The 23,815-nt window shown below is 28.9% G+C and overlaps 1 protein-coding gene across 1 annotated transcript in view; it reads left to right on the top strand.

The window, feature by feature from the left end:
* Positions 1-23,200, top strand: part of LOC107444002 (synaptogenesis protein syg-2) — a 93,742-nt gene extending 70,542 nt beyond the window's left edge. Inside the window, exons 13-24 of the mRNA XM_087157518.1 lie at positions 828-1,071; positions 2,393-2,671; positions 4,226-4,510; positions 5,114-5,401; positions 8,379-8,555; positions 10,761-10,897; positions 14,215-14,296; positions 15,539-15,654; positions 17,266-17,401; positions 19,256-19,377; positions 21,154-21,254; positions 22,942-23,200. Coding sequence (XP_087013644.1) covers positions 828-1,071; positions 2,393-2,671; positions 4,226-4,510; positions 5,114-5,401; positions 8,379-8,555; positions 10,761-10,897; positions 14,215-14,296; positions 15,539-15,654; positions 17,266-17,401; positions 19,256-19,341 — 1,830 coding nt within the window. The 3' untranslated portion in view covers positions 19,342-19,377; positions 21,154-21,254; positions 22,942-23,200. The remainder of the gene's footprint in view (positions 1-827; positions 1,072-2,392; positions 2,672-4,225; positions 4,511-5,113; positions 5,402-8,378; positions 8,556-10,760; positions 10,898-14,214; positions 14,297-15,538; positions 15,655-17,265; positions 17,402-19,255; positions 19,378-21,153; positions 21,255-22,941) is intronic.
* Positions 23,201-23,815: the final 615 nt, after the last annotated feature.

Consider the following 23,815-nt stretch of genomic DNA (forward strand, 5'->3'; position numbering starts at 1 on the left):
ACTGGCTGGGGTCAGTAAGCGGATGGGTAACCAATTTAATCGTTATGGCGTAGTTTTAATGTTTTTTGTTTCTTTTTTCTTCTTTTTGACACACACACACAAGTTTCATGTTTTTCAAATTTGTGTGCTTGTAGAATATATACATTTTTACTTAAATACAAAAGTTTATAGATCAAATTGAAGGTAATTTAATGTAAAGTTTAATAATAAATACAGTATTACAATATCTGTATTGCAAAAAAAGTTATGCAACTAATAGTAAGATCTATCTTAGATTTGCATTTTTTTAAAGTGATACTTACACGATCAATACTTAGTAGGATAACCCTTATTTTTAAGACAGCTTCACAGCTTCTTTTCATCGAGTGAACGAGTGTTTGGAGTTCATCTTTCGTAATCACATGGTGCCAAGAATCACTTATAGCTTCAATAAGTTGTCTTTTATTGGGTGGGCGTTTTTTTTCGTACAGGAATTTTCAATCAATAGCAGTAGTAAACTGCAATCAATAGCAGTGGTCAGAAGAATGACTTATTTCTGTTAACAGACATTAAAATAATTATAATAAAATAAAAATAATAATATCGCTCAAGCTCTGAAAATCGCACTGATGGCACCATCTTGTAGAAATGTTGAAAAGATAAAATATTTCCGACTGAAATGCCCTAAAATGTTGTTAAATGTGCCACGAAATATGTTGCTGTAGAAATACATTAGAAAACATTTGAAGAGGACGATTTATCACGTTCCTTGCACTCAGCGATTATTTTTGGAAGACGAGCTATCTTGTCCATCTCGGGCAAAGAGTTTAAAGCTTCTTTCTTTGCAGGTAACAATTAGTTGCATATCTGCTAGCAGTAATCCAGTATCAAGAATAACTTGGATGAGAGACGAAACTACTCTGAAAAACATCAGGGAGGAAACGGTTGGTTCAGTTTATGGTGGATACTCCACACGGAGTAGGATATTCATAATAGTTTCCCCATCTGACGATGAAACACAATTTACATGTTCAGCTAAATGTGATGAATTCAAAACTATTGTTAAAGACTACTTCACACTTCGTGTTAGACGTAAGTAATTACTGTAAAATTAATCTGTCAAAGTCATCCTTTATTCCTTCAAAGGCAGATTAATTCGTGTCTTAAAACTAAATTTTATCTAGTTTTTTTTATTTATTTTGCAAATAAATTTTTGTTATCAATGCCTTACGCAAAGTTTTCTAAGCTGAAGATGGTATTTTTATATTAATTTGCTCCGAAGTTTTGTTTTCCGGTAGGAACTTTTGAATTATCGCAATTCTCACTAGATGGCATCCAGACCAGCAGAATAATACTATTTTCTCGAAGGAAGCTGTATTTCTTTTTAAAAAAATATTTCAAAAACTTTTCGCCTTAACCTTTTGAAAGACATGGCTTATGATTTCTGCGAAGTGTCTAAGTCCTTCACTATCATGTCTCTAATCATACCCAATCTGTTTTTTTTAAAAGGAATTCTTGTACTTTTTTTTCTTTTTTCAATCTATTTTTGATTTTTAGAAGATTATTTATTTTTCTAAAATAGAAGTGGTATTTTTTCAAAATCAGTTTTAAATAAAACTGAATTTATTCTAATTTTTTTCCATTTATCATTTTTTTAAAATTTTAATTTTTGTCATAAAATGATAAACTTAATAATATTTTGCAAAATCCTTTGAAGTTTTAGATTGATTTTAAAAAATTTTAACCTATATTTATTTTCTTCCAAGTAACAAATCCTTCACTATTATGTATCTAATCATACCCTTTCCTTACTTAATAATTACTTCTCGTCTCTTAATAACGGTTTTAAAAACCATAGAAGTTTTAGATTAATTTGTAAGAAAATTTGAACTTATGGTCATGTGCTGCCAAGTAGCAAATCCTTCACTATTATGTATTTTATCATACCTCTTCTTCTTTTTTAAATAAATATCTCTCGTCTCTTTTTGCAATATATGTTTGATTTTTTATTAAAATATTTATTTATTTTTTTAAAACAAAATTATTATTTATTGAAAACAATTTTCAAATAAAACTGTATTCTCAATTTTTTTATATTTTATTTTATCATTGTTTTTTATCCTTTTAAATTTCAGTTTTTGCCATGGGTTTTTATGTTAAATTTAATAGCAGTTTTAAGCATTCATTAGATTTTTATTTGAATTTTTAAATAAGTTTGAACCACTGACTGCTTCTGTTGCAATTAACGAAGATGATTATTTTTTTTCTCTTAAAAAAATGCTGTTCATAATAATTCTACATACAATTCTACAATAGTGCAATGAAATTTTCTAGTTCAAATTCTTAAAAAAAAAAGTATTTTGAAATTATTTTGTACACTATTTCCCGTCCCTCTCAAACAATACTATTTCAGATGTCCCAGTATTCTTGAAAACAACTCACAATTTAGATATGTTAGAACAAAGTTCTGTGATAATCAACATGACAGCTAAGGCTTATCCTGAACATATTACTTACGTATGGAGCAAGAAAGAAATTCCAGTCGAAAGTGGGAAGATGTCACAGCGCATTTCATCCAGTGGTCCCATTTTAGATGTAAGGAATGCGACAAGGAAGGATTCAGGAACTTATGTCTGTACAGCTGAGAATGAAGAAGGCCAGACGCGAATTTCCATCACTTTAAATGTTTTATGTGAGTTTATTTCACCGAAAGTCTTTCCGTTTTTAAATATATTATGTTATTTAAATTTAAATCGTGTGCTATTAGAATTTTTTATGACTGTTGCTTCATAATATTCTTCGAACTTTTTCATTTTTATTACAGTACCATGAAAATATATTACGGTACAATGAAAATGAATTACGGTACCATTTTGAAATATATTACGTTCGTAAAATCTAACTTGTACACTGTTAGAATTTTTTTATTCGTGTTGCACCATAATGTTCAAACTTCTTTTTTGGGCACCAAACATGAAAGTATTACCATTGAAAAATATTTATTAACCAGTTTTAGCATAACTCGTGCGTTTTTTTAACATGATTTCTTCAAATTTTATACGATGCCGAGTATAGTGCAAAATTAACGGCCTTCATCCGCCGCAGGTGACTAAAGATAATAAATGGCAAATAAAAACAATTAACAGCCTACAACTGATAACTTTTTTACTGTCAAAAAAGCCCCTCAGGGGCATTTAATTAATTATTATTTTTTAATAAATATGTAACTCTTCTGAATATTTTAATCTGAAAATTCCTCTATTTCACCCTTGTTGCTCAAGATTTTTCTTCATTTAAAATTTTTTTTTTTAAATGTTTATAGCATTTTGAGAAGTTATTCAAAATAAATACCTTGCATTAGTAATATTAGCAGTGTTTTAAATCGTTTAAACTTTTCAGCTTAATCGTTTAAAAGTGGCTACCGTTAAAAATTGACACCGGCCAGCTTGCCACTGGCCCTTAACAAAATATCATTATCTTGCTTTATAACGCCAAGCATATTAAATATTCCTTCTGAAACTTTAGTAAATGTTATAATGGAAAAACTTGAACGGAAAAAGTAGTTCAATTTTAGGATTTACTAAGGTTGTAGAAATTTATTTGGTATTATGGTTCAAAAGTATAGTTCAAAGTATGTTTCAATATTCAACTGGTTTTGAGTGACTTCGGTTCATATTAGAAATTAATTTAATTTTGAAACATTAACATTTTTTCTAAAGAATTTACAAATACCGATGAAGCTTGCTGTTCATGATATTCTGGATGAACAATAACTACGCATAGACACTAACTTGGAAATTTTAATTAAATTTTTTGGGAGATCAAAATTAGAATTGCTAAAAAAGCTATTTAGGATATTTATATTGAAATAAGAAAACTAAACAAAAACTTCGATTAAATTTTTAAACTTGATTAACAGGAATAAGAAATAAAAATGTGCCCAAAATAGATCTTATTTTTGGATTAGATTGTCCCTGGACCACTAATTCACCGCTCGCAGTAGCGCAAAATTTATTAATCATTTTCCTTTTGAAATGCATTTCAGTACTTAAATTTTTGTTGAAACTCTCAATTTTTATTTATATTTATATTTTTAAAAATCATTTTAAAACTAAAACTAGGTATATTTTCGTAGTTTTCTGAGTTCAATTATATTATAACGCATTTTATCACGTGACGGCTGCTAATGTTATGCATTACTTGAGATATGTAAAAATGATAACTTATGATTTACAATTATTTTTAGATGGTGCTTCAATTGAATCTTTGAAAATTATTTCACCGTCTGGAGCCGTTTTTGAAGGAGGAGAAGTCACAATAGAATGCAGAACTACAGCTGACCCAACAAAATCAGATATGATAAAATGGAGAAACAAAGGCATAATTCAAAATGGTCGCCAGAATCAAGATAATTCAATATCAGTTTTGCACATCAGTAATATTTCCAGAGAATACAGAGGTCTAGTAGAGTGCTGGGCTGACAATGGTGTTGGTTCCCCAGCATTTCAGTCAATCATGCTGAATATTCTTTGTAAGTTTCAATTCATACTTTGAACAACTATTCTCTGAAATAAAGAAGAAAGTCTTAGTAGTTACTAATAAGAGACTGCTTTCCTTTTTTTCAAAATTTATTTTCCTACTTTTCTTTAAAAATATATTTTAAATTTTTTCAAAGTAATTTTTTTATTTGAAAATATGAAATAGAATTTTTGAAGTAATTTGAAATACAATGATTGAAAATCAATAATGAAATAATAATTAGTTAATAAAAATAAATAATTTATGAAAATAAATAATTGATGAAAATGAATAATTAATAAATAATTATAATTATTTAATAATTATAAATTATAAATAATCCTTAATAATTAATAATTAAATTATAATAAACCAAAAATTAACTTAACTAATGCTTTAAAAACATAATATTTTTTCAAGACATAATAAATTACTTTTAAGTCAATTAAAATATTATGTGTCTTCTCACAGATTTTAAGTGTTAGAGTTAATATAAACTGTCATAGAGTTGATATAACCTTAAATTATGTCATTAATTATTTAAATTAACTAAATAAATAATTTTGCATTATGTGGAAATACACGTTATTTTATTGTTTACATATTTTTTTTGCAGATAAACCTTTGGTCTTACAAAGTGGTGGCGAACTGAATGATGGAGTTGGTGATATTAAATGCATATTTGACGCCACTCCCAACGTGACTGTCACGTGGGCTCTAAACAATACAGTATTAAAAGAAGATACACTAAAATACAGTATGAGTCTCACTAACACGGCAGATGTTCATTGGTTATCTGTTCTTACTATTAGAAATATCAATTATGACGATTATGGAATTTATTCTTGCATTGCTAGAAATAATCTTGGATTTGATTCTGCTGATATAATTTTGAATGAAAGAGGTAAGATTTTTCCTTTAAAATTCTGTAGATAATTAAATATAATTCTGTTTTAAATATAATATCTCAAGCTTTAAAGTTTAAGTAATAGTATCAGTTGACATTAAAACTCAAGTTAGTCATATAGATGAATAAGTTTAATAGAGGAATAAGAAATTTACACATATAGTGACTTTATACTAAAGAGTGAAAGAAAGCTCGAAAATTAATGTAAATCGGAGTACATGCTTACTGGAATATAAGAATTATTAAACTAATTGATGTGTCCTAAATTAAATATATTCATTTCCTAGAACATACAAAACCAATTCTGAAAGTTTTAAAATCGATTAAAGTTTATCTCCCGCCATATCGTTAAAATTCGTATACACCGTCAAAATTAGGAAGACATTGAGTCCGTTTTTTTTTTTTTTTTTTTTAAATACACTTAAATCTTCTAACACAATTAATATTCTAAACCTAAACCTCATTTTATGTTGCGAATTGCATGGCATATTGTTATCTTGATTTATCGTTATATAATGAAGGGAATCAGTTTAAAATGCAAAGACTTATCAATACTGTATCACAATTACTAATATTAGCATCAAATTATTATAAATACCTGGAGAAATGCCTTCACAGTGACAAATTGATTAATTACAACGATATTTCAATGCAAATCTGCACATAACTCAGTGATCACGTATTTTCATCGAAATAGTACTTTAGCTTTTCCCAGTATAATTTCTATGAAGGCAAACATTGAAATATTCTTCCAGGCAAAGCATAATGTGCCAATTTTGCTATATATATAGCTTGTAAATGGCGAAAGGCATAGAACAACTACTCCTAGAAGAGAAGAAGCCTTACACGGGTCATCATAAACGAGAAATTTGATACTTAAGTAGTCCGAACGTTGTGACATCTTCCGTATTTAACATCCACTGCGTAGTGTAGTGGTTCAAATATTTCCCAACCCTGCGTTAAGTGTAATAGTCAGAACGTTGTTACAGCTTTCTTATTTTTTTTACCACGGAGCAATTTATATACGTTCCGTTGGGCTGATAAATTGATCAATGGGAAGGCTTTCTCTCTTCTAGCAACACTGCATACAGTGGTACGATATACTATACTTGCTATTCGTGAAACATTCTGGAGTTTGTAGTTTACATACTACTTGTTTAAGGTTATTTTATTCTATGACAGTCGTTTAACAGCCGGCCCAATGTTTGGGCTTACGACTACTAATATTCAACTACGTAGCCTTGTAATTTTGAACACTATACAGAAGACATGGACATGCCATCGCTCAGATTTGAACCAGGGTCACCTCACTGGAAGGCTAGTACTCTATCCACTGAGTAATCGTGACTCTATTTAAGTCTATTAAAGTACACTCTGTAACAAAAAAATCGTCGCACCAAGACGCGCAAAATCGACGCTCGATCAGGCTGGAATGATGCCGACTGGGGACGTATAATCTTTAGCGAGGAATCCCGCTTCCAACTGTGTCCTGACGATCATCGAAGACGTGTTTGGAGACGCACAAGGCAGAGGGGGGGATCCTGCCTTCACCATTGCACGCCACAACGGCGCTCAACAAGGCATTATGGTCTGGGGTGCCATTTCCTTTGACAACCGGACCCCTTTGGTCGTCATTAGAGGTACACTTACTGCACAGCGGACCGTCGACGACATCCTAAGACCTGTTTTGCTACCGTTCCTTTTGCAGCGCCCTGGGATGGTTTTTCAGCAGAACAATGCCAGACCACATACGGCACGAGTTGCTATGAGCTGTCTGCAAGCTTGTCAAACTCTTCATTGGCCTGCCAGATCACCAGATCTTTCTCCTATAGAGCAAGTCTGGGATATGATAGGAAGGCGATTGCATCTGGCACGGAATGTTGATGACCTCGTTCGACAATTGGATCGAATTTGGCAGAAAATACAGCAAGAGACGATCCGGGAGCTTTATTGGTCTATGCCACGCTGTGTGGCAGCTTGTATCCAGGCTAGAGGCGGGTCAACACCTTAATGAACTTGTTACTGTAACTCTGCAATAAATCATTAAATTGTTCTGAAATTTTAATCACTTATTATTCTGTACATTTTACTTCTATCCACCAATTTTCGTTTTAATCGGACAACTCCTTCTTGGTGCTTCAATTTTTTTGTTATAGAGTGTATTTAAAAGTCATTTCCAAAATGCTTTGATTTTAAATCAAAGATATTTGAGGTGTCTAATGTTCAAAACCCCGTTGATGTCTGGTTGCTTCAAAGATTGTGCATGATTTTAAAGACCAAAATTGCCCTGACCAAAAAAATTACCCTTTCATCGATATAATGAGTTATAGTTATTTGTAATTTAGACAAGGTGGTTAATTAAGTTAGTGGTTAGTTAAAACGAAGGTGGATTAGATTTACCTAGGAAAATATCTACGAAAGTGAAGCTGCGTAGTTCCATGGTTTTCAAATTTATTAGGTTGCAGTGGTAAATCATAAGAGACATTAAATTTAATTCGGATTCCATAAATCTCGATATGGATCATTTTAAAATGGCGAATGAAAGAAAGCGTAATATTTACTTGAAAAATTCATTTTCTTTTTGTTGATAGGTTTTATTGCAAAGTTAATTTATGATCCCTTGTCAATAATAACAATAAAAAAAGCATTTAAAGCTAAAGCAAGAAGATAGTAAAAATAAGTATCTTTCGTTGTACCACTACCACATCTGTATTATATTTATATAAATATATATTAAAAGAGAACAGTTTTTACTTTATCTCATTTCAACATTAACCATATACTTATCTGTTATGAGACTGCAAAACTGGATTTAAGAGGCATCAGGAGTTGCGGTATCAAAATAAACATTAAAAATACCTCTATGCGTACAAAGTATAACAAGACTGAAAGGACAAAACAATTGCTATGTATGGACATCAGCATCGAATAAAACTTTACTGATCTAACTTTCCTGTTTTATTGCTCTTTTTAGGTGTTATTCCTGATGTTACAACTCCTGCATTGGTCCCAAAAGACGCTCCCAGTCGATTTCAGACCATTAAGTCTTGGTGGATCACGGCAACAGCTGGTGCCCTTGTGATAGTTTTACCTTGTTTCATTTTCTTTATTTGCAGTCTAAGAAAAAGATCCAACAGGACAACCCCTCAGAGTAAGTACTCAGCTTCTGAATGAATTTTTGATTTTAGTGGGTTGTAAAAATGAATTTTATGGACTATAAAATAATATCATTTTCATTTACTGTTGGAATTTATGATAATAGATTTTTATGTTTAAAAATTAAATTTCATTTGCAGTTTTTTAAGTCTTTTGTGAAAAGAAAAAAAATCACAATTTTTTATAAAAAGGGGTTTAGATATTATTATCAAGGATTATGCAATCAATATCTTCAGAAGTTTTAACGATTATATATTTTGAAAAAATATCCTTCGAATTTAAAATCAAGGTTGTTCGTTCAGGTTATAAAAGCAACTTATCATTAAAAAAATATAGTCACTTCTACAATAATGTACTCCTTAAGTAAATCTCTTTATTTTTATTATATTTTTTTAACAATATCAAAAGGGAATTCAAATTAAATGCAAATTGATTGTACGTGAAACCATCAATGTAGATATTGTTTCACATAAACATAATATCTCACCATGACATTTTAAGACATTTTATTCAATTACTGTACATTTAACTTACAGAATACCTTTACCTCACCATTAACTTATAGAAATGGAAAATTCCGTTTGCCGTATGCAAGCAAAAAGTCGCGAAAAATGTAGACCTCCACTATATTCTGCAATTTTTAATATATTTTTTTGCTTTAATTTTCAATTTTAGGCACTAAACAAAATGGGCTTTCCCAAAAAAAATTAAAAATGCTCAATTAATTTCCTTGCGCTCAGCTAACCAAAAAGTACTGCTATATCTCGTAAAGAATTATAAATTCTCGTAGTGAATTTTCGTTGTTGAAAACAATTGTTACAAATTTAATCTTTTGAATGGCTTCGCCGATTGGCACGGTATAATATATATTTTTTTTTGATCATTTTGCGATATTTCTCATACTTAGAAAAAGGATCTTAGATCTTTAGAAAATTATAATTCCTAAATAAAACTAGTTAGGTTGTTTAAATGATGCATTAAAAATGCGTGCAAATATGTAGGCTATGAATATTTAAATTTAAATAAATACTACTATTAAACCTTTTCAAGTAATTTTAAACATAAATATGCTAATTTTAAATCGTCCAAAAGGCATTTAAAGACGTTAAGAATTTTTGAATTCTAACGCAGAAACTTTTTGTTCCCAAATAGTAATAATAATTGTTATTTTCAAACACCTTTTTTTAATTCTCAAACGACTCTCAGAACTGCTCTCTATGGCTTTAAATGAAAATATCACAAAAATATGAAAAATAAAACAAATTTAAAAGTCTGAGGTCTTTTTCTGAGATGATAAAGGAATTTTTCACATCACCAACAATGTAAAAAATTCTGTATCAAATTACATTAAAAAGTGCCGACACTGGTACTTTTTTCCGTAAAATCCATTTTTACTGTAACCTGCTGCGGAATAAATACATTTGTTGTTGTTGTTTCTAATGTCACTTGCTACACAGGCAAGCCTGCTCGGTGAAACCGAGCAAATTTAAGGCAGAGTGTGCTCTTCTTGTTTTTCAGTGGCGCCATCCTGTGGCCAAGAATTCAATTTCAGCCACACACACACACGTCACATCCCGTTTTATAGGGCGGACCCATTCACACATCCATTCATTGATCCACAGATAGTAATTTTGACCTGAATCAGAGAACGATCGATCTCCATTCCAGTACCCCCAGGGGTATTGATTTGTTATGGGAATATGGAGGACTTTTGCGACTCGACAGATTTACCGTGCATAAGTTACTTGACTACACGGGGACTCTTCGGCCAGCGGGGTTCAAAGTCACGACCTCACAGAAATGGGCCCAGTGCCTTACCGACCAGGCTATCCGGACAAGTTGGCCCTTTCGGTTACAGCATGTACCGAGCCGCACGGAACTAAGAGGCTTTCTAAGGTGGGCCTAGTAGGAACGGAAAAAATTCAGGTCGTTTAACCGTATTAGATCAAATCTGTCACTGAAGGATTTGTCTCACAGTAAACAATTTGAATACCTTCTTTTTTTTTATCCTTATTTGAGTATTATTGTTTAATATAGTAAAATAGCAATTAAATGAATTGTTTAATATTTTTTCCACAAATTTCTAACAACGTATTTCCTAACAACATGATATACAATTTCCAATTCATATGATCTTAACGAATTTTAAATTTATATAATTTGCAAGGTTAATTTTACAGACATTTTTAATTTTCGGCAGGATCGCGAGAAACACGTCATCTGGATATCAACAACCTCACGTCGGAAGAAGTTTGCAACAAGTTGATGCTATCCGGGGATGTTAAATCGATATTATTGTGTACTTCAGAGAAACACCTCCCTCTACATGACTACAAGGTAATTGTAATAAACTTTTATATATGAATTACGAGTTATTGTGAAATATATAATTGAATCATGAGAATCAAAAAATCAATAAAATAGAATGGACTCTACGGCATTATACGAATATCATTTTGAAATCTACGCAAAATCTTGTCAAAAATGAAGTGATTAAAACCTGTAAGTCAATTAATTTGCAGAAAGGGAAAGAATTTGATGAATTAATTACCAATTCTGATCATAGTAAAAATAGAATTAAAGGTGTAGTTAAAGTACATTAAATTAGCCCTATTGCCACATTTCGATTTGAAATAAAAATGTGTGTTTGCTATTTATGTTGAATCTTATATTTTAAGAGAATGAAGGGAAATAAACATTAAAAACAGGTTTTTAATATCAGGGTACTTTTAACTGGGTCAAATATTTTATTTCTTATTTCCAATTATTTAAGTTTATTTCAGATTTTTTCAGCTGTTGCTCAGGTACCAGCCGAGAGTAAAGTGTATTGGTTGTTATAAAAACGGTACAAAAATAAAAAGAAGATAAATCAGGACAGTGTTATAAATTTTCTGTTTTATCAAATGAAAATAGTACTTTAGTTTGTTTTTAAAATCTATAATTATTATTTTTTTTTGTATAAGGAGTAGAAACTCAAATTACTGAACTATAAAGTTTTAGTATAACAAAAAAATCATAATGTTATATTTAATCAGATATTTTCGTTAAAAAACCGTCGTTGCATTCGTCTTTCAGTATATCATCATTTCGTCCTTAGAAAAAACAAGAACATGATATTTTGATAATCGAGCCTCCATTTTATATTTAACAAACAATATTTTCTCATTTATTTTAAGTTATAGATACATATTTTTAGATCTACACTGTAAAATCAATGAGGGGTCACACTGGCTAATTCGTTGATTTTAGTATATAGCAATTTTAATTTTTTTCAAAGAGAGAAAGTAATTCTCAGTTACAGCAGTTTTCAGAACTTTTATTTTTACTTTATTTATTCTCATTTAGTTTGTAGATATATAAAGATGTATTAAATATTAATTTGCAACTCCTTAAGAGGATGAACTCCAAATCTATGCATTAAGCAGCGTAGAACTTTGTATATTCTATAAAATATAAAGCACACTTTCACTATATTTATCGATAAGTTACCAAAACAGGATATGATATTTGCAACTTCCAAAACGATAATCGAAATTTCAAAGAACCTCTCAGCCTTCCCTAAAAATAACTTTGAAAGATGAAATCATTTTTCATGTAAAAGGATCTTGAAATCGAAACTTCAACCAATATCATTTTCAATTACATTTCCCGTTTCGAAACGGAGTAATTTAGGTGGAGAGAAGATTATATAGGCTTAGATGAATTACAGTACATTTTATTTACTGTCTACTTTCTTTGTAAAACTTATCCGAAAATGTTTTTCATCGTGATAAATTATTAAAATATCAAGATAAGTTTTGCATTGCATTGGTTCTTTGTGGGTTTTCAGCGTTAGATTGAAGTATCAAGTTAGAGTTAGATTGATATATTAGGTTATTATTTGATTAGAAAACTTTATCGGTCTCAAAAATGCGCAGATGTTAATAAAAGTTGACATGCTTCAAGCGTTTAAAAATAGGCGCCTATTCTCAAGATTTGCCAGACGTAATTAAAATGAAAGGTAATTTGTAAAATAAAACGTAAAAATGCCATTGAAAAATGGAGAGTAAAGAAGAAAAGAAAAACCAGAAAAACCACAGTAGCCGAGATTGTAACAATGAAAATATTAAAAAAAAAAAAGAAGAAAGAAATAAGAAAGAAATGGCCGAGAGGGGTGAGCTAGAGTCAAATGCACCTCTACGTGCTATGGAGAGGGAGTGTGTAACAAAAGTCGTTAACAAAAGAATCATTTATATGAATGAAACAAGATTCCTCGGCATCAAGATGACCTAATATTTCCCAAATCAATTTCAATACATTTTTCACAACACTATTTCAAGCTATTTTATATTTTAAATCACTTCTGTTTTTCTTATTCATGGACCCCGAGAGCCTTTATTTCTATCTGCATATTTTTGAGGACAATTAAGTTTTTCAATCAAGTAACGCTTCATGTTTCCTGTGTTTATTTATTAAGTATTAGTTTATTGCTAATCAAATTAAAGGATTTAAAAAGGAAAAAAATTATTCATTCAAACATAAATTAGAATAAAATATTTGAATCGAAACTTAATACCAATAGAAAATTAATACTATAAATACAATTTTTTTTGATCAATAGATAAACATAATACAAATGATATTGATCACAAATCATAAATAATTGAATTTATTATTTTTTTTTAAATATTTTAAAAAGGAGTGTCAATTTGCTTGAAATCAGCAATATATATCTTAACATATCAACAGAAAAATTAAAGGTAGGATTCCTTTAATCCGGAACATGCAAACATCAGAGTACGCATATCACTAATGATATTTAGTTGAAATTGCTTTTATATTATAAAAAGAGTATAAATTTGCCTAAAAACACTAATTTATGCCAACAAAGAGTTATAAAAAAACTAAAAAGAAATGACTTGCTAAGTCTAAAACACGCTAATATCAGAGCATATACACTGAAGAGCCATTACATTATGACCACCCTGCTAATAACATTTAGGACACCTTTAGCCCTCAAAACTGCTAGCACCCGCCGAGGCATTGATTCCACAAGGTGCTGATAAGTAGTCTGAGGTATCTGATACCAAGCGCTCACTAACTGGTCCTGGAATTCCCTCACATTGCGAGGGGGTATTGTGGCAGCACGAATTTGGTTTTCCAAGTAGGACCACAAATGCTCTATTGGATTAAGGTCAGGAGAATTTGGGGGCCAAGACATGACTTGAAAGTCATTGGAAAGTTCCTCGAACTAATCCATGACGATTCAACTCTTATGACATGGTGCATTATCCTGTTGGTGAACACCCTCCCCCGCAGGAAAAACTGTTGCCATGAATGGGTGAACCTGGTCTGCAACTATGTTCAACTAGCTTGCAGACGTCAGGGATTGTTCTATGAGGATTATGGGTCCTAATGTGTCCCATGAAAACATTGTTCCTGGGCGAGAAACCATGAAACCAGGGCGAGTCCATTGTTATGGATGGAGGGTGGTCATAATGTAATGACTCTTCGGTGTATATAAATAAAGATTGAGAATTCAGGGAAAGTCAATTTGAGAAATTATATCTATCTGTACATATAAAATACGTTTTGATTCTCCACATGTAGCAACGTAATAATTAAAAACTGTGAATACTTTTAAATGCATACATTTTGATTTTTTACTTTTGCAGGGGCAGTCAGTTTTCACTATAGAGGATCCTTATTCATTAGACAAAGTGCATACTAGACATGATCATGATTCTAAATCATTAGGTAAGACACGAAAAAAAAAAAAAATTATTTCACTCCTTATCCATTCGTGTACGCGTCTCCCCGTAAAAACAGTATAGCACTGCGAATTATATTGTATCAATTTTTAAATTTTTTTTAAATATCTCATGATATTTTTTATTTTTTAAAAAATAATATTTCTGAACTTTACTGTTAAACAGGCTGCGTTTCTCAATCACTTAGTATGGAATCATGCTTTACTTAAACCTTTAATTAGCTCCCTTATATTTCAGTTGTTTTTTTGTCTATAGCATGCAAACATGGATTATTTTCTTCAATAATGCTTTCCACTCTAACTCTTTTTTATTTGAAAAATATGGAGCAGATCGAACTAACTATTTAGGTTAATAAGATACAATAAAAATTGAGCATTTACCAAATAGATCGACTGCTCCTTAACTATCATAAGATAAATTAAGAAATCATAAATTTACTAATAAGGTTTCTATGAAAATCGCTTTTCATAATCTCAATTTCTATATAAATGTAATAGCAACTGCATGATATTTTTAATCTTATTTTTTTTTCTTTAATATAAGATATTAAAATGCTATGCTTAATATTCTAATTTGCATGTCCTTAACTTAAACATTTATCACACGGAGAAAGCTGTACTGTAATGACAATTCTGGTTAGAAAAATCCACAATTGGGGTTAATTAAATCAAAATATATGATATTTAAACCATTCATTCTGCTATTTTTCGTTTCAAATGTTAATGGCTTAACTAAAAATTTGGTTCTTAAGGTTGTATTTCTCATTATCAAACATTAAATAAAAAATACAAAACTTAAAAGTAAATTTCACCAAATTAATGGTTTTTATGCCATGTTATCTGGTATCATGATTAAATAGCTAAATTTTATGACATTTACCTAATTTTGTCTCAAATTATAAAACCATATTATGCTACTAATTTCACCAGAAACATTACAAAAGTGCTTCGGCAAAAATTACAGATTACGGAGCATTTTAGTGCTCCCATAGAGCGGTAAATTTTACCATATTCAGGAAGCTTTAACCATATAATTAACCAAATTAACCCATAATTAGCAAATTAACCAATAATTAACAAATTAACCAAATTAACCATAATTAACCAAATTTTTTTTTAAAAAAACTTAATACTTTTGAAAACATTAAAATACATTCATACATTTATTTATACTTTAAATACATTTGAAAAATGCAAGCGTCATTTGAAAAATACATTTTTCTTTGTAGGTAATCCAGTCAGAGATACATTAGTGGAAGATATACCTCCTTCTTCAGTGACGTCACAGCGTGATTGCCCAGATATACTAAAGAACGAAAAGTGTCTGTGTCTGGTCTCGATGAAAGTAAGTCAAAAATACTTTTTTATAGTGTAAGAATCGAAATTTTATTATATTGCAGGGATATCAATATGAGCTACGTTGTTAAATATTAATGAATAACTGTTTAAATTCTATCCTAGAAATTATTTTTTCCTTATTGACCAATTATTTAAATTTTATTTTTGTCCAGTTTCTACTAGTAATAAGATGTATACACATTCAATATAAAAAATACTTTACATAATCAGCTTTTCATGTAGTTGCACATGGGGCTTTAACATTGGTCATTGATTGTAAAATTAGTGACGAGTTAGAAAAAGTTACTACACATATTTATACCTTACATTTACATGAAAGAAATATTTGCGATTACCCTTTAATATATGAAAACCTGTTGAATCTTATATTTTCAGTAAATTTCCTGTCAGAATGTGTAAGTTTAGACATGATATCCATTCCCCGTCATAACAGGGGATCCCGTAAATGTTGCGACAAACTCCCAGATGAGCCATCATCATCAGAGATAAAATTGCTAGGAAATGTCTTCAAATGAGACTAAAAATGCTTTTCAAGTATAACCTGATCAGAAGTGGAAAAAAATCGTAATAAGGAAACATCTCTATCGGCGTATAGACATGGCGTACATTTCAAGGCTTGGCTTCCTATGATGATCATATACCCTAAATCCATTAAAAAGTTTTTTTTATCAATATTTTTGCGACACCCTGTTATGAATGACGTTTGCAAACTTGTACGTTTCAGAAAAAAATAGAATAAAAATTTCTTCAAAAATAACTATTGCTTGGAGAGAAATCAGATTGCAGCTTTGAAATAAGATATATAAAAATATTCAAAGCCAGTTATATCTCATGCTACCTAAAACAATTTTTTTCCCAGCGATATTATTAATTGTATATTATTATATAATTAATATTAAATATTATAATACATAAAATTAACGATCAAAAAAATATATCTTAAATTTTGGTCATTTGAGATGTCTGAAATAGGAACGTCCTACAAGGTCGTTCTTAAAAAGTTAAAAGAAAAAAAACCCGAAATAGTTTATCCTCAACTTCTTTTTCGTTCATTGAAATCATTAATAATTGATTCTAAAAATATTATTATTCTATCACTATATCGCAAATGGCTGAACATTGCTGAACATTTCTTCATTCATTTCTATCTCAAATAAAAGATATAAAAAATTATTCACACGTTGGACTTCAAAAGTCTACAATTTGACGAAAACAATTTATGAATGTAAAATTATAACTGGCACTTCAATTTATGTTTTGCAAAATTTAAACAAGCTTTGTCGGCCAATTAAACAAGCTTTTAAGATTATCTAACATACCGGCGAAGAGTATTATTTGATTATAAGTGAATTTTTTACAAAAAAATTATCTAGTTATCTATATATATATATATATATATATATCTAGTTATCTATCTATATATATATCTAGTTATCTATCTATATATATATATATAGTTATCTATCTATATATATAGTTATCTATCTATATATATATCTAGTTATCTATCTATCTATATATATATATATATGGTAAATTATTGATATATAATTGGTATATATGTGGTAAATTATTTTTGTAATTTTACTTGTAAAAGGAAAACGGAGAGGATTGTATGTCTCCTCAGTCCGATAGTCCAGAGAGTCCAAGATTCAATTCTACACCTTCTGGTTCAACGGGGTCTTGTCTTAGTGTTTACCATGAAAAAACGTCTATACGGTCCTTAGCTGGAGGTATGTGAATTTTTAAATTGAATAATGTGCAATAATATAGTATCAAAAAAAGGTTAATCAATAGAATAAAAGTAACCTTTTAACCAATAAAATATTGCCATATGTGCTGGTAAGTTTGCTTATAATTCAATACAATAAAATATATTTGATTAATTATCAAACATCTGTAATTTTAATAATTAAATAATACAATCAAATAATCTGTTAGAATAAAAGGAACTGAGGAATTGTAAAAAGTAATTTTTGCCTAAAATTACCTTTGGGTAAAAAAAATAAATTATAATCGTGTGCAAAAATTTATTCTATTCGCTGAATAAGCTCTCGGGATATGGTGAAATAAGCAAAAAGTAAAATCTACATTAAAGACTCCAAAATTTTGTGACTGAGCTATAGGGATCATATTGGAACTATAGGGCTATCCTCAGGGGTCAGAAATCTGAATCCGTCTGAAAAAGTTATGTTTATTCAGAGTAAGCAAATTTTTTTGTCCTCTTTTTTAACTTAACATATCGTATGCACTGATAATTTAGCATATTTGAAGTCACCCCCTCGGAAATTTAAGATTCAAATTTAGAGAGTGAAGATCCGATTATAAAATCGAAAGTTATCCAAGGTGGAATGTTTCTTTAGTGCTTAGTACATTTAAAGACATTTATTTTCCTGTTCATATGGAATAACTATTTCTCAAAAGCACAAAACTTCAAGAAATAGGACTTGCTATTCTAAAATATTCTACAGTTCTTACAATTCTCAAAAATGTTACATTCTGAAGACTTTTCATTGTACAACATTTTCATTATTTTCATTATTTTCCACACTTTTACTATTTAGCAATCTAAAGAATTGTAGTAATAATATCTATAATTCTTTACAGATTGTTAAGCATTAAATTCAGTTTCGTTCAGTTGGTTAGATGTAATTTATAAATATAATAAATTCTTAAAATAAATAAATTCTTAATCAAGAAAATATAAACTAAATCTGACACTTTCTTTCGAATGAAAGCATTTTTCTTATATTTTCATTCAATGATATTTGTTATATGGGATGAAACAATTTGCACAACCATTCAATTATTATTTTTAATAATTAGAATAAGCTTCTGTTCAACTGACAAAACTACACCTGAGAAATAAGCTATGATATTATTAAATGATTTATATTTACATTAAACCGAGGTTAATATGTAAATCAAAGAGTATTTAAAATTTACATCTGTATTTAAATTGGCTTTACTGTGAGCGATTTTCAAACCAAAAAGCAGGTAAGAAAATAAATTATCATTTAATTTTGACACAATTACACCAAATTGTTTTTCTTAAAACAAAAATTTATATCTCGCACATAAAATGAATTTAATACAAACATTAAAAATGATATAATCCTCTGAAATTTTCGTGTAGAAGCAAAAGAGCAGACCTAGATTTGATGCAAGATACTAGTTTTAAACTTTGAAGGTGCTTGGATTTTTCCCAAAATTTTTGATTTAAGTGACCAACAGTAAAACGACAAACATTTTAAACAATCCATTTTGTACAAATATACACACATTTCTCTGCTTAAATTTTCAAAATGTTAACATTTTCTTTAAAAACGGTAATCCAAATTTGTTAAGCACTTTAAGCAATTAATAATTAATTATTAATACTTATAAAAATAATAACCTTTTTGTAAAAACAAGATAAAATTTTTCAATTTCATGAGATAGGGTTGGTTCCGTGAAGACAATTATCCGATAACTTTTCTGGAACTAAAGGTGAAATTCAAGAAAATGGAAACGTCAGCCATGTTCTGCTTTCCATGCAAACATTTTTATCGTATTAATTGGTTACATTGTATTGTAATATTTTATAGATGTGGATAGTGCAGCTTTGGCAAAACTTCACCCAATTATGGTGATAAGAATAGAGGAAGATTTACATAAACTTTCAGAAACGTGATGTTTCAGGAAAAAAATTATGTCATAATGTTTATTGGTAAGCAAAGCTGTTTTTTTTCTCGTTAAAAAAGCACGTTTAAGTCCTAATTTTTTAAAATTTTTCTATGATTGTTTGATTTTTTTAATATACCAGAACTTTTTGAACATGAGTGTAGAGTAAGAAAAATGCTGCTTGAGGATTTTAATTAAACTTTAAAATATTTTGGAGGTTAACTGATCGATTTTAAAACATTAACTAAAGGGATGTAAAAACTAAATAAAAAAAAGTTTTTTTAAAACTGGTACATTATTTTCAAAATTTTTCAAGTAATTTTTATGACGAAATATTGTCTACAAAACATCCCATTTCTAGTTAGTGTTAATTAAATACAAATCTAAACTGATGTTATTAAGTAAATAGTATTTTAATAACCGAAAATAAACTTATTTTCATAAAAAACCTTTTTATTATTTATGCTTAATGAGAAAAACAACAAAAGTACAATATTTATTTTACACGTTAATTTATTTTGAGTTCTACGCTCTTTCAGAAAAAAGCAGTTTAAAAAATGTTCGGTATTTTTAAATTAATTTTCATCTTGAAGAATTTCTATTATACTGAAAAATTTAAGAAAAATCAAAATACATACTTAGGAAAATGAAGGTTTTGATTAGAAGATTAATAGAAAAAACAAAATTAAAACTATGCGAAACTCCTCTTAAGTTTACTTATTTTTTTTATATAGTTTCTATAATAATTAAAAATGATCCTATAAGTGAAGGATAGTTAGAGTTTTGTTTTTTCTCTTTTCGTAAGATGGGTTTAGTATGCGATATTTTATTAAAAAAATATAATAATAATTCTAAGCATTGTATGAAAACTTTCGAAATATTTGAATGAAAGACAAGTAAACTGCTGAATGTTTTCTTAATTATTTCTTTCGAAAGAAGTGTGGTGCTCACAATTATTGATTTCTTAATGAAATGAATTATAATGTAATAATCTTCTAATTAATGAACGAAATAAATTGAATTTAGTTAAATTGGATAAAAAAAAGAGAGAATTATATCTAAAAATTATTGTCGATTTTCCATTTCAATGAAAATATTAGTATGAACTCATGAACCATTCTCCTTTTTATTATTATTAACTACTGAAAATAATCAGTTAATTAAGAAAGCTATTGGCAAACATGTCAGTTATTTCGAAAGTTTTAAGATTTCGCGTACATTAAATAGGCAAAATTAAGCTGCTGACCTATCTAATAAAATATGGGTTTAACATTTGTTATAAATGCAGAGAAAAATTGATTTAAATTCCTATTCATGTGCGGTGTTCCTAGCGAAAACAATTAAAATGGAAGGTGTAAATGGGACAAACTGGGAGAATGTTTCACATCTATTCACTATTTCCCTATCTAATAACATGGAAAAACCGGTTTTGCTGTGCAGAAAAGACAGCAGGTTAAAATACGGATTTTAACGTGTTAAGGCGACTTTTTATCTGTACTGCTTTTTACGTGTTAGTGGGTAAAAATATGCAACAAAAAAAAAATTTAAAAAAAAACTTTGTTTAAAAGAATTAGTGTCATTTAATAAACGTAAGTTCTAAATTTCAATACTAACTAATTTTCGATAATTGCTTCGTTTTTTCCTTTTTTTTAAATCTTTGTCCCATAAAATTCACATCAATTTTTAATAAATTGTACCAAACACCGTAACTAAATCCACCGATCAATTGCTATAGCTTTATCTGCGACCCTTTTTATATAATGTCAAAATATAAAAAATCACCGTTTCTGATAAACTCTTTAACAGTGTTGTTATATTTTAGATGTATTACTCGGATTTGATACATTTTTAATGTCTCTTCAATGAAGTGCCTAATATTGATGTTTCTAAAACTATGTGGGAATCCGTTTGGTTTAAATTACCGTAAGTATAAAATCAAATTTGTTTTAATTAAGTTATAGTAAACGGTATTATTATAATGTAAAGCAGCAGCCTTGAAGTGGAGGTAGAACACTTCACAAGGATTAGAAATAGCATATTGAAATTGCTCTACTCTTGCTTCGATGACGGTAGACATCAGACTTTCAATCGGGAAGAGTTCTCGTGATAGTTGGATTGAGATACCAATTGAAAAAGTTTGGAACTTATTTCTTGTTTATTTTTCAGACTAGTTGCCTATTTGAAACCAAATTATAAAATATTAAATGTCCTTCCTTTAATACAATACCTACTAAAGGCAGGGCATATCATTAAACATAGCATTTTTTAGGTGTTGTCTCCTTTTTAAGAAAATTCTTTGGCAGCCGGGCCTGATTTTATTTCCAACTGTTCCAAAACTGTCAGCAATTCTTTCCAACCTTCATTAAAAATTGTTGAAGCTAAATAATTTGCAATATCAACTATTTATATTGGAAGCAAAATTAATTATTTTTTTACAACATTATTTAATTAAACAAATTATTTAATTAAAATCGATAAAATAAGAATATTTTACGAAAATATTTTGATAGGAGTGAGCAAAACCCAACATGTGATCAAACATGTCACAATGTATTCCGTGTCACGTTAGACATATTATGTTGTAACTATTACATTGCTACGAAAATCGTTTCATTAACAATCTTAAAATGGATAAACTACCGAAAAATGATTTTTCTTTCGTTTTTTCTTTCGTTTTGATTTTTCGTTCAAAGATTTTTCTGCGTTGTTTTCCTTTAAGATACTACTAATATGTATCAGGATAATGTAAAAAAGTACATATTATAGAGGTTTAAATTTTTCTATTTGCTTAAAATTGGTTCGCTAATGAAATTTGAAATGTGTTACTAAGTTTATTAGGCTAAAAATTATTTTTATAAGTTTAAAGATATAAAATTAGTTAAAGCGTGAAAAATCTGCTCGAAATATTATTGTTTGCCACTGAAAAACCTGATAGTTAATGCTCCTTGCGAATAAAATTTTATTTAAGATGCTATTGCCTCTTGCCCCCCCCCCCACAACGGGCTGCACCAAGAATACTTCACTTTATTTCATTTTATTATAATTTTCTAATAAAATGACATAAATATAAAGTGAAGTATTCTTAATGTATCCAGTTTTGGATCAAAGAGATCACGAACTTTAAAGCTCCAAAATTTCATGACCATTATAATTTTATTATAAAATGAAATTTTAATGAAGCATTCTTGATGCTTTCCGTTGTGGAGCAAGGGGGTCACGAGCATTAAGGTTACACAATTTCTTGACCACCATACAATAAGTGTTATCATAACCATAGCTAGTTTAAATCATTTATAAATCATCGTATTCAAAAGACTGATGCAGTATAAAGAGTAAATAACTTGTGTTTTATTTTTAAACGAGTAGTTTTAAATATGAAACGTGTCTAATGATATTCAAAATTGAAATACAACTATAAGTGTAATACAGATAAAAAGTTGAAAGGATTTCTTTTAAAAAAGTTTATACGAGTATAGTGTAATCAATTGTCAAATATCAATTTGACCAATAACATTATCTCCATAATCTGACAAATTATAATAAAAGAACTTGCTACTAACGAGAATGAGATATTCATGCAATTTAACTTATATCCATTGTATCTTTTTAGGTGATTTCTATTTTTCTAATAAGAGTTGAAGAAACAAAGGGCTTAAAGACTATTCTCATATTTCTGTGATTATATTAAAATGGGCTTCTAAACAGTGTTGATATTTATTGTCTGTTAATGATGGCACGTGACATTATTTAATACAAATTATAAGAAGATACATGAAACGATTTTAGTTTTAATTTTACGTTTTACTCAATGCATACATTTAATAGAATATAGATGTTTAAATGAGCTAATAAAATTATACTATTTTTAATTGACTGGTGTATTTTCTATGTAACTAATTACATTTTATTAAGAATAACCTTTGATCAAACGTTGTTACTTAAAAAATACTGCAAAATTATGTAATTGCCTTTAAAAAGTTCCAAATAAACTTGATTAATCAAGAGCGAAAAACTATTAAAATTGCAAAAACATTATGCTGGTACACATAATTATTATATTTTAGAAACTTAGGATGCTGTGGTTAAAAAATGATCTTGTCACAAAACTAAAATTGTGGCATAAGGTACCTTCACACAATAAATGACGAAACAATAAACACTATACCAAAATATAACCTAGAGCAGATTATTTTTTTTCTTTGAGAACTAGGGGACAGGAGAATATTTCGTGAATTTTAATGCAATTGTGTAAATCCAGTGTGATACAATTATAGAAGATTTTAAAAAATAGTTCTATCTAACATTATTGAAGACATCTATAAAAATAGACATAATATGACCAAATTTAATAATCAGGGGAAAGATGACTAATAAAAATTTAAATTTATAGGAAGGAAATTATATGAAAAGTATAAATAGACTTGTAACTTTTATAAAAAAATTGAAAATTATTTATAAAAAAATACATTTTTAATGGAATTAAA

Source organism: Parasteatoda tepidariorum, chromosome 2 (assembly GCF_982258835.1).
Source record: "Parasteatoda tepidariorum strain Cologne lab strain chromosome 2, Ptep-v5.0, whole genome shotgun sequence".
In the NCBI taxonomy this organism is placed as follows: Eukaryota; Metazoa; Arthropoda; class Arachnida; order Araneae; family Theridiidae; genus Parasteatoda; species Parasteatoda tepidariorum.